The 12930-nt window shown below is 33.3% G+C and overlaps 1 protein-coding gene and 1 long non-coding RNA gene across 2 annotated transcripts; both read left to right on the forward strand.

The window, feature by feature from the left end:
- Positions 1-4940: 4940 nt before the first annotated feature.
- LOC112801826 (uncharacterized) lies at positions 4941-6022 on the forward strand. Its single transcript, XR_011882236.1, has 2 exons — positions 4941-5485; positions 5561-6022. It is a non-coding gene; the product is annotated as an uncharacterized lncRNA (long non-coding RNA).
- An 814-nt stretch (positions 6023-6836) lies between these two features.
- On the forward strand, positions 6837-7977 carry LOC112803713 (disease resistance protein RPV1-like). The gene is made up of 3 exons (XM_025847190.1): positions 6837-6928; positions 7028-7601; positions 7795-7977. Exons 1-3 carry the CDS (start codon positions 6837-6839, stop codon positions 7975-7977), a joined length of 849 nt encoding a protein of 282 aa, XP_025702975.1.
- The last annotated feature ends 4953 nt before the right edge of the window (positions 7978-12930 follow it).

A 12930-nucleotide genomic window follows, 5' to 3' on the forward strand; every position in this document is an offset into this window, starting at 1 on the left:
AAAGCATGCAACGACTTGTTGCATCGATGCAAAGATGTTTGCATCGATGCAACCTAGCTGAAAATTCAAATTTCAGCATCAAAGACACATTTGCATCGATGCAAAGTGTTATGCATCGATGCAAATAATTCAAAAATATAAAAAACGGCTAGTTTTGACATAAATGCTCCATCCCATTAATTTCCCAACGTTTCTAAGGTTTGGGAAATCTATAAATGGATGGATTGAAGCCTTATTTCATGATTTTGAGTATTTGGAAACTATCTTGTTCATATTCTTTCATTCTACACATTTTTAAAGTAATATAATACACAATTTGAGAGAGCAATATCAATTGGTTCAATAGTGCTAAACTTGTAATCATACACTCTTCTAGAGAGTACTCATTTCATCTCAACAATTCTCTGAGAATTGTTTTCTTGTACACCTTGTAAATTGGAGTGTGATCTCCAAGGTTGAGTCAAGAGTTATAAACACTATAGTCGGTGAGGATACCAAAGAGGTATACTAAGTACTCAAGGCAAATCTTAGAGAAGGTATCTCTAAGTGGAGTGGGTTAGTATACGAGTGGTGATCATATACCGTGAGGTGTTAGAAACTAAGGACTCGGATTGTAAAAGGTTTTGCGCGAGCACCTTGAAGCTTGGCAATAGTGGAACTTCTCAATTGCGATTGAGAAAGAAAGTGGACGTAGGACAAGGATTGTGCCGAACCACTCTAAATAGCGTTTGCATCTCTCCAAACTCATCTCTTCAATATTATTGTCTTTTACTTTTGAGCAAATAAATTGTGATCGAAAAGTAGCTTCGTAAGTACTTAAGGAGTGGCTTAAGTCCGATTGGTGAAAAGCTTGATCAATTTATTTGAGTTGGTGTCTATTGGAAAGTAAAAGCTCCTTATAAATGCTTAGCAATTGAGTTAAGCTCTTGGAAAAATACTAGTACAATAACACTTTTGTATATTGTCTTTAAATTTCGTAAAAAGATTCATTGTTGTTGCATTACTCAATTCACCCCCCTCTTGAGTAATTGTGCATAGGTTCTACAAGTGGCATCAGAGCTTAACCCTTTGAAAGACTTAACCGTTTAAGGGAAAAGATCATGGCAAGCACAGGCTTTAACAACAACAACACTAGCGAAGGTAACTCAACCGCTAGACCTCCTCTTTTTAGCGGAACAAATTACTCTTATTGGAAAAATAAGATGAGAATTTGGATCCGTTCTCAAGATGTGAGAATTTGGAAAGTAATTGAGAATGGAAATCACATTCCAACAAAGACAACAAGCGCTAAAGAAGAAGGAGTCTCCGTCTTAAAACAAGTACCGAAAGGAGAAGATGAATATAGTGACGATGATTGGAAGAAAGTGGCAATGAATGATAAAGCCATCAACTTCATTCATTGTGCACTTAACGAGCATGACTATATGAAGATCTCTACATGTGAAACTGCTAAAGAGATTTGGGATAAACTCCAAATCACTTACGAAGGAACCGACCACGTTAAAGAATCAAAGGTATTTATGTTGGTTCATGAATGGGAAAATTTTAAAATGAAAGATGAAGAGAGCATTGAAGAAGCCCTTGAAAGACTCTCCAAGATCTTCAACAATCTAAGCATGCTTGGTACAAAATACAATGATAAACAAATTGTGACCAAGGTGCTTACAAGCCTTACACCAAAATGGAACTCCAAAGTGAACGCCATTGTGGAAGGAAGGCTCTATGATCAACTTACATTTGATCAACTGCGAGGAAATCTTCTCACCTATGAAATGACTATGCTAAATAGACAAAAAGGTGAAGAAAGCAAGAAGAAAAGTCTCGCCCTTAAAACAACATCACTGCAAGAAGAGAGTGATGATAATGAAGAAGAAGGAGATGAAGAATTTGTACTCTTATTAAAAAGATTCAATAAGTTTGCAATGAAGAAAAACTTCAAGAGCAAAACAAAGGTACCAAAATGCTATGAGTGTGGAGAAGTTGGACACATCAAACCCAATTGTCCAAAACTTCAAAAGGAGTACAAAAACAAGAAATTTAAGAAGAAGGAGAAAGCATACATATCATGGGAGAACGAGGATGAATCCGACTCCGATGACAACGAGGTTGCAAATCTTTGCTTAATGGCAAGCGAAGAAAAGGTACGTGTTGGAGCTAAGGATACAAATTGGTATGTTGATAGTGGATGTTCCAAACACATGACCGGCGATGAATCAAAGTTCACCGCAATAGAGCCTACAAACGGAGGAAACGTGATCTATGGAGACAACAACACCGGCAAAGTAATCGGTGTTGGAAAAGTTTATGAGTTGATGAATGAGTGATTAATCTTGAGGTAGATTGAAGAATTTAAAGATTATAAACAATGGAGGATCAACAAATTGAAGTTTATAATGGTTTAAGTGAGTATATACATGATGGAACTCAAAGGATTGAAGAAAGAACCACCAAAGGATGAAAATTTGGTGATTTTGGGCAAAATGATGCATGCTGCATCGATGCAACCAAGCTTTGCATCGATGCAAAGCACACGACGTGCTATGTGCATCGATGCAATGGTCTTTGCATCGATGCAAACACGACCAAATTACACAAAAACAAGTGAATTTGGCATTTTTGAGCAACAAAACCCCATTTTTGAGCAAAGTCACTTTTTATTGCTTTATGCTTATTTGATTATATGAATTGTTAAACTAACTCCTAGTAAGTTAAGGATTTCTATTATGGTTTAAATACTTTGATATTTCCTTCATAATTTTGTTTAATGATTAATGCTTGTATGCTTGTTTGGTGAATAACTCAAAATAGGCTTGGTACCCCTATTTTAAGTTAATATGCATGTCTTGATATATTTTAGGGGGAATTATGCATGCTTATTATATATAAAAAAAAGGAAATCAAATTCTTTTTGAAATGGGGAATATCTCATCCTTGAGATTAATAGAGAAATTAAATTTAAAAAAAAAATTCATTGTTTTATGCATGCTTCTATGACACATTTTAAACTCCCTTCTTTTTGATAATGTCAAAAGGGGGAAGAAAAGTTTGAGGATATTTGAAGTTTTGAACTTTTGAAAAAGGAAGAGAAGTTTGAGGATTTGAAAAGAAGAAACAAGTTTGCGAAACAATGATTTCAAAAAGACTTCCGCTAAGCAAAAACTTTGATATCTAAATCTTTAAGGGAACAAATGCACATATTTAGGGGGAACTCCTACAAAATTTTTTTTGTGAAGTCTTCTCTAAAGCTTTCTATAAAACAAAGTGCATTATTGTTGCTTTCAAAATCATTTATAAATGCATATCCTCAAAATTGGTTTGTCATTATCAAAAAGGGGGAAATTGTAAATCATGTTGCTTGTATGCGAAGTTTGTATTCGTAGGTTTTGATGAATGACAAACCAACAAACGACATGAAAGACAAACCAACAAACAACTTGAATGAACAAGCATGATTGAAAGATCAACCAACATTCAACGTTGAGGAATGAAGAGTTGAAAGCAACACAACAACAACAAGAAACTCAAGTCCACAACATTTGAAGACAAGTATAGTGTCTTAGGACTTAGGTAACTTCTTGTTAAGAACCAATTGCTAAATCTCTCAACACACACTCACAAAATGTTTTGGCAAATTCGATGCTAGCCAAATGGTTTAAAAACTTGTTTTCAAAGGTACAAAAGCATAGGAATTGACTCCAACAAGTTTGAGATCAATCCTAAGCATTTTGAAGTGATTTTAAGCCATTCTTTAAGGTTTGCATCGATGCACACTCATCTTGCATCGATGCAAAGCATGCAACGACTTGTTGCATCGATGCAAAGATGTTTGCATCGATGCAACCTAGCTGAAAATTCAAATTTCAGCATCAAAGACACATTTGCATCGATGCAAAGTGTTATGCATCGATGCAAATAATTCAAAAATATAAAAAACGGCTAGTTTTGACATAAATGCTCCATCCCATTAATTTTCCAACGTTTCTAAGGTTTGGGAATTCTATAAATGGATGGATTGAAGCCTTATTTCATGATTTTGAGTATTTGGAAACTATCTTGTTCATATTCTTTCATTCTACACATTTTTAAAGTAATATAATACACAATTTGAGAGAGCAATATCAATTGGTTCAATAGTGCTAAACTTGTAATCATACACTCTTCTAGAGAGTACTCATTTCATCTCAACAATTCTCTGAGAATTGTTTTCTTGTACACCTTGTAAATTGGAGTGTGATCTCCAAGGTTGAGTCAAGAGTTATAAACACTATAGTCGGTGAGGATACCAAAGAGGTATACTAAGTACTCAAGGCAAATCTTAGAGAAGGTATCTCTAAGTGGAGTGGGTTAGTATACGAGTGGTGATCATATACCGTGAGGTGTTAGAAACTAAGGACTCGGATTGTAAAAGGTTTTGCGCGAGCACCTTGAAGCTTGGCAATAGTGGAACTTCTCAATTGCGATTGAGAAAGAAAGTGGACGTAGGACAAGGATTGTGCCGAACCACTCTAAATAGCGTTTGCATCTCTCCAAACTCATCTCTTCAATATTATTGTCTTTTACTTTTGAGCAAATAAATTGTGATCGAAAAGTAGCTTCGTAAGTACTTAAGGAGTGGCTTAAGTCCGATTGGTGAAAAGCTTGATCAATTTATTTGAGTTGGTGTCTATTGGAAAGTAAAAGCTCCTTATAAATGCTTAGCAATTGAGTTAAGCTCTTGGAAAAATACTAGTACAATAACACTTTTGTATATTGTCTTTAAATTTCGTAAAAAGATTCATTGTTGTTGCATTACTCAATTCACCCCCCTCTTGAGTAATTGTGCATAGGTTCTACATTGACCACCATGGTTAACAGGAAATGAGAAAGTGGCTTCCATAAGTAATTACTAATTGGTTACTTAACTGTATTTAAAAACATTTGTTTTGTTGACTCACTTTAACTGATCAAGCATTATCTTCATTAACTAGTTCAATGATTTTCGAGCTTCAAATTAAACACCACCCTCACACTAACACCTAGCTCCCATGGCGGCTCCTCAAGTTTCCCACGCTTCTTCTTTTCCTTCCATCAGGGACAGCGAGTGGGAATTCGATGTCTTCCTCAACTTCAGAGGCGATGAAACTCGCTACGGTTTCACTGGCTATCTCCACAGAGCTTTTTGTGAAAAGGAAATCCGCACCTTCATGGATCTCGAGGATCTTGTTAGTGGCAAGAAAATCCAGCAAACATTTGCTCGGGCAATTGAAAGCTCCAGGATTGCCATCATCGTGTTCTCCCAGCATTATGCTGAAATTGATTTCTTGCTGAGGGAACTTGTCAAGTTATTGGAGTGCTCTCAACGTCGTGGATCCCGGTGATGTGCGGCATCAGAGAGGTAGCTATGGGAAGCCATGGCTGTGCACGACGAGCGGTTCAAGGATAAAGAGCCAATATGGAGAGCCGCTCTTCGTGACGCAGCCAATTTATCCGGCTTGCATTTCAAAGGGTACCGTACCGTACAACTCTTTCTTCGTTTTATGCAATTGTTTTCTTCTAATCTTCTTGGGCTGTTATTGTGCAGGGATGAATTTGAACACGAATTTATTGAGAGGATCACTAAACAGGTTTTGGCGATTATTAAAGAAGACAATCTACCAATCAGAGCAGAGTCCAGAGTGCAAGCTTCCTACGATTCGTTATCATCGTTTTCTGTCTCACGGCAATACCAACACCATGTGTTCCTCAACTTTAGAGGCTGTGATACGCTATCGTTTTACTGGCAGTCTCTTTAAAGCTCTCCGTGACAAGAAAATCCACACTTTCATGGATGATGTAGGACTCCACAGGGGGAATGATATATCAAGAACACTTATTGAGGCAATTAAAGGTTCCAGAATAGCCATCATTGTGTTCTCTGAGAATTATGCTGATTCTACTTATTGCTTGGATGAACTTGTCAAGATCTTGGACTTGAAATAAAATTTTGGGGCAGATAGAAAATAATTGTCCATATATTTTTGATATACATTCCATTTAAGATAAACTCGTCTAACCCTATCTCTCTGATTTGGGTGATATTACTAAATTTGAAGCATTTTTCCATAATCTAGTTTCAAAAAATTAAGGTCAAACTAATTAGATGTAACTCTTTGAACTTTTGAAGGTTGTATCTCACTTTCTCCTTCTTAAATATTAACCTTCCTATTAAAAAATGCATCAATTCTTTAATTTTTCATGATTATTTTATATAAAAATTTGAATATATATCCTACAAAATATGTAAAAAAAAGTTAGAAGAACAAATATTAAAATTTATAATTTTTATTAAATTTTTTTATTAATTTATACAAATACGATAATATCAATACTTATTGAATATTCTAATATTTTTATCATATAAAAAATAAAATTAAATAAACAGTCAATTATAAAATAATATTAAATTATATAAATAAAAAATACTTAATTTTTTATATTTGAACTCAAAGTTTGAGGGAGTGTTGCTTATTGAATAGAGAGTTGCGAAATGCGAATACACTCAATTCAGTCTAAATCCAATATGTTTTGAATATTTAAAACTAAAAACTATTGTACAATAAAAACAAGAGATAAAGATTGAACTTTGATATTTTAAGTTATAGTAAAATATTTGAGCCAACTTAACTATTTTTTATTTTTTAAAAAAGTATTGCTGATTTTTTTAATAAAAGTTTGGGGACCATGACCCTTTGTCTGAACTAAGTTCCGCCCTGAGTGCCAAGAGTCTGATGGCCAGATAGTTTTTCCGGTTTTCTATGATGTAAGTCACAATGATGTGCGACATCAGACAGGTAGTTATGGGGAAGCGATAGCTAAACATGAGGAAAAGTTCAGATGACCCATCAAAAGTCCAAAAGTGGAAACGGGCTTTGCATCGAGCAGCTAATTTTACTGGCTTTGTTTTCGAAGGGTACCTTACCATCTTTTTCACTATTCCTTTATTTGTCCAATAACTACAATTTCAAATAGGTATGACTTAGCACATGAAGTTGTCTTATGTATTGAGCAGGAATAAATATGAACACGAGTTTATTGGGAAGATCGTTGAAGTAGTGTTAAGGGAGATTAAACGTGTCTCTTTACATGCTGATTATCCAATTGGATTAGAGTCTCAAGTGTCAGAAGTAAAGTCGCTACTATTCTCCGACGGCTATGATGGTGTCCACATGGTAGGGATTTATGGAAATGCCGGATCAGGCAAAACAACTATAGCTCATGCAATTTATCATTTGATTGCTAATGGTTTTGAAAGTATATGTTTTCTTGAAAATGTGAGAGAAAATTCATATAAGCATGGTTTAGTACATCTTCAAAACATACTTCTTTCCAACATTTTCGAAAGGAAGAATCTCAAATCAAGAAACATTGAACATGGAATTTCAACAATACAGCACTGGCTCCAACAAAAGAAGAAGACCCTTTTGATTCTAGATGATGTTGACAAGATAGAACAATTACAAGCTCTTGCTGGAAAACCTGATTGGTTTGGCCGTGGAACTAGAGTCATCGTTACAACCCGGGACAAACATTTACTAGAAAGCCATGGGATTGAAAGAATATATGTGATGGAGAATTCAAATTCGGTAAATATTCTTGAATTACTTAGTATGATGTTCAAATGTACCAACTTGCTTGGTAGAAGCATATAGAAGTGGCAATCTTCCTTGGATCAGTATAAAAGGATCCACAATAAAGGAAATTTTAACCCTTTTTTCTGCAAATTAGACATTTGAAACTGTTAATCTTTTATCTTACCATCTCATTTCCTCCTCTCAGGAGTCAAATATCAGTGCATCAGCTGGAAAGGACAAGAGAGAACAACTGGGTGAAAAAAGCACTTTTGGTGATCAAGTCAATGGTTCGTTGGAACCTCTAGTTTCTGAAGATATTAGTCTTGAAAGGAGAAAACAAGCTTCTGTTATTCTAAGGGGAATCAAATACAGAAGTCATAGGTTGTAATGAAAATCAAGCAGACATTTGTCATACTCATTTCCCAGAAAGAATTGATAATGGTCAAAAGGAAGTGCCAAATGAAGACAGGGAAGTCGATATGGTTGAGAAGTCTTTGTCCGCTCAGTTAGAATCTTTGGAGGAAAAGAAAACAGAACTTAAGAGCGAATCCGCGCCATAAAAGCTGAGATTGCAGGTTGATGAGTTTGGAAAACTCTATTACTAATTAAGTGATAATCAAACATTATTACTATGATTAATTGCAAAAATTATTAAAATAATGGGACCAAACGCCGCAACCATTCACATTTGGGTCTGAACACATGAAAAGAGAGAATTTAACATTTTTATTTGATGGAAAGTGATGGAATTGAACCAAATCTAAGTGGTCCCTCGTGCCTGTATCATTCTCATCCTCACTCCGAAATCATCTCTTTAAACAAAGCTTCTGGATATGAAAACGATGAACTTAGATGTTTAAAGATTTAAAAATTGAATGAAAATTATTTGAATAAAAAAAATATATTTACATATAAAATATATAATTTTTTATATTTTATTATTTTAAATTAATTAATTATTAAAAATTAAATCAATTCGATTAATAATTAATTATTTGATAGATTATTTATTTTTTGACTAATTTATTATTGATTAATTTTTATTTTAAAAGAAAAAGATTCGGTGATCGATTCTCTGTTAACCGGATCTATTTTCAATTCTCAGTTCGATTTTCAAAACAATGCATTAAACCATTATATTGGCTTTTAAAATTATTTTTAAAGTAATAAATGATATTATGGATTTTTAAAAATCAATTATTCGGCTAATAAATTTTATTTTTTATAAGTAACAAATTATATATGAATTCTGTCCAGTTTATTATCACTAAATAATCTCTTTTAGTAACTTAAACGGTTAGATAGGAGTACAAGTTATTTAAAATCAATTTTTTAATCAAATTTTAATATAAATCATTGAAAAACAAAGATGTAACAAGACAAGTAAAAAATACAAAAAGAAATCATTATCATTTCCAGAAACATTTATAAACTATTTTAAATAATTAAAATAAATGTTAAATATTTTTTCTAAAATAAAATATAAGGAGACAAATAGCTAGACAGCAATAATATTTCTTTTTGAGAAAGAATTGGAGGCCCTATTGAGAGAAAATTCTGCCGTGAAAATATTTTCAAATAGATTTATTCGGATCATTCTTATGAAAAATTATTTTTTAATTAGTTAATTTTAATTAATTTTTATTACAAAATTATTTTAAATTTTTATTTTTTAAGAATTTCAGATCAAAATTTATAGTATATAATTTAATATTTAAAATTTAAGTTAAAAGAATTATTATCATAATTGACATGGTCAGAGGTGGCATTGGAACCATTCTTATGAAATTTAAAATTGAGTTCACGTCAAATGGGTGTCGTTGACGATTAGGCTCTATACTAAAAACGCAATTTCATGGTTATGATTATTAAAATAGATACAAGAAAAAGATTAAAGTGATTTTATTCTTGTTTATTAATAGAAAGAAACGAAAAGAGCCAGGGAATATCATCCACTCATGAATCATGATGATTCATATCATCATCAGGCCAAGAAAAGAATTGAATCAATTGATTAATTAATATTATTAAAGTTAATACAATTTTCTTTTCGTGATGTGGCGCAAATAGGGCACGAATGGGGACCACTGTTTGGTGTGGTTGGATAACAGGAAATTAGAGATGACAAAACTTCCCGAGACACAGGGATCCCTGCGGGAACTGCCTCGAATGGGAATCTGACTGTGGGGAATTTTTTCCATGAGAATGGAGACGGGGGACAAAATTCTCCTGAGACAGACGCGGGGACCCGAGTGGGGATCCCTGCCCCATCCCCCTAATCCCCAATGTTCATAAATTTATTGAATTGTCCTTAATAATTTATTTCTCATATATATTTTTTAGTCATTTCACACACACACATATATATATTTTTTTTCTCATAATCCTCATTTGCATAACTCTTCTTCAATTCAGAAATCTCTAACGTTGACACGTTGTCCATACTCCATCCAACCTCTCTGTAGCCACCCTCTCGCCGCTCTCCCTTCTCACCGCATCGTCACACCTCACCGTGCCATGATTCTCACCGCGTCGTGCTCTCTATTTGCAGTGTTCCTTTCTGTAACGTTGTCATCGTATCCATTCTCCTCTCTGTTGCTCCGTCTCCCACCTTGTCCACTTTTATATCCTCTGGCTTGCCGTTGCATCCCCCCATTGCGTCATTTCAAAAGATGTCACCATCTTGTTATTTAGACTTTTTGTATAAAATCTTGTTATTTTTGTATAGAATGGATACTTACACATCTATTCATATGAAAATTAATAATTAGTTAGAACTATTAGATAGATGGGGAATGGGATCCCCGCAGGAAATGGGGCCCTGTGAAAAATGGGGATGGGGAGCAATATTCTCCCACGGCGGGAAACGAAACGGGGACGAAGAGTAAATTTGGGGACGGAGATAGGGAGCAGGGAGGCATCTTCCGCCCCGCCCTACCCTATTGACATCCCTAACGGAAAACTATGTCGTTTTCATTGACTTTAATTAGGACATATTCATATATAGAAATCCGATTATCAGAAAAAATGTCTTTTGTTCATTATTTTTTACTAATATTATCTTGGTAATAAATAAATCTCATAGCATGTTCCTTAAAAAAATTATGCACTATATAACATATTTTTGTTTGGTATATAAATAGTATTAAATTCAATCATGACTAAATTAAAGCAATTAAGGGAAGAGTCCATTAACATATTATTCATTAAATAAAAAAAATGGCTTCCAATTTTTTAGAATAGAAGACTAATAAATTGTTGACTTAAAACTGCAACAATTAATTATAGCAGGTGTGGATGCAATTTTGTTGACTTAAATTAAATTCATCAGGTTGCATCACTTCATTAGCATCATATATAGAACTGCTATTTTGTATAAATACTTTCATGTATATTATTAATATTAATGCATATTCATGCATAATTTAAATAATAAAATTAAATATTAATCTATATTATTTATCTATATCATAAATTGCTCTCAACTTTAATTTCATGATGAATTGATAATTGATTTAGATATGGTCAAAGTTAGCAATTAGAATTTGTTAATTTGTGGTGACACATATATTATTAATATTTGGTGTCTTTTCTTGGATTACAATAAGAAAAAGTATAGAGTACCAACATATCATCTGTCAACTTCTGTTAATTCTTATTTATATTTGTGTTTCATGGAAGTGTATTCATAGATGTGTCTAATAATTAATATATTTTAAATACATATATAAAGAGACACATTCAGAAAATATATCTATAAAGACACTTCTATTAAACACAGTTATAAAAGATATATTTTTATTAGATACATCCACGAACACACTTTTATAAAACACAATTATAAATAAAAGTTGGCAGAAGTTGACAGATATGTTGTTGGTAAGGTAGCGGAGCCGTTACAATAATAATGTGTCTAGTAGTACTGTAGTAGAGTAGGGACCACGAATGTTTATTATGTGAAATTTAGGAATGTAAAGCAAAATCTTACATTAATTGCTCTATGTGATTTTGCCTTAATTAGCTGTTTCATTCTTTGAATTTGTCTTTGTACAACTAGCTACTAGCCTACTACCTATCTCTACCTAGCTTTAGGTCTATTTTACCATATATACCCCCACTCAATAGTCAAATTCTTAGAATGCTATTAGTGTTGAATAGGCAAACTGGCTTTGACAACATTACTTAGGAGGGAAGGGATTAATTAGGGGAATTATAGGGAAGGGCTCAGTGGCCCCTTAACTTGAATTTGTTTTGAATTAATTATATTTTTGTCGAAATGCAAAAAATTAATGAACACTCTCTTACCAATAATGAACATTGGCTTCACCTTAATACATAAATTCTTCCATGTAATCATGTCTTGTTAGCCACCAAATATTGGCTTTTAAAAATTTTGTAGTTTAATTTACCATCAAATGATTTTGTTAAAAGATAATTGATATTGTAGTTTTTAAAAAATAATTTTATCTAATAAAATACATTTTTATAAATGACAAATGATTTTTTAAATTTATCATTAAATCATTATTACATTGATCTATTATTATCATTTCCATTTTGAGATTTACTAAACAAAGATAATGCTGTTGTGCAAATAGGGGGATGAATGGGACCACTACCGTTTGGTGGGGTTGTGTTGGGATAATGGGGAGAAAATCTGAAATTGTCAAATTGGACCAACCCTCACTAATATTGACTTCAGCCTTTGTTTGAATGAAGATTAAATATTCGATTTCCATTTCCATTTTGTTGGTGTTTTATTTCCTGAATGTACCCTTTGTTAGTATTGAGCCAATGAAAAAAGACAAGAAGTAAAACTAGCTGGAATTTTAGTCATATGTAAGTACAACACAAATTGCTCTTCTCAACAACTTTCATGATGAATTGATAATTGATTTAAAAATAAAATTGTCTCTAGAGAATTCTACTAGAATTTTGACACAAAAATACGATTACAACGTAGCATTGAAAAAATTAAAAGATCGGGTCGATCTTGACCTCAACCAGAATGGTAGTGTCATAGAGGATCCGATGATGGATGTACCGATGGCGGAAGGCCATAAAACTATTTCTTATAAGAAGTCTTTGCTATCAACTACAGGAACCGATGTGGAGACGAACCAAAGCCAGCTTGTTGCTATTGAGGAGGAGTACCCGAATGTGGAGGACAAGTAGTACACTGAAGAGAGCGATTCTCACACGTTAGAAAAGTCTTTTGATTCTTGCCTGGTTATCCCAGTTTTAAAAGAGGAATTTGATGAGTGGTGTAAACTATGAAAAGCTGTACTTATTGTCAAAGTGCATCTCGACTTTATGTAACAATGTAACATCCAAACTCTTT

This window comes from Arachis hypogaea, chromosome 5 (assembly GCF_003086295.3).
Source record: "Arachis hypogaea cultivar Tifrunner chromosome 5, arahy.Tifrunner.gnm2.J5K5, whole genome shotgun sequence".
Taxonomy (NCBI): domain Eukaryota; kingdom Viridiplantae; phylum Streptophyta; class Magnoliopsida; order Fabales; family Fabaceae; genus Arachis; species Arachis hypogaea.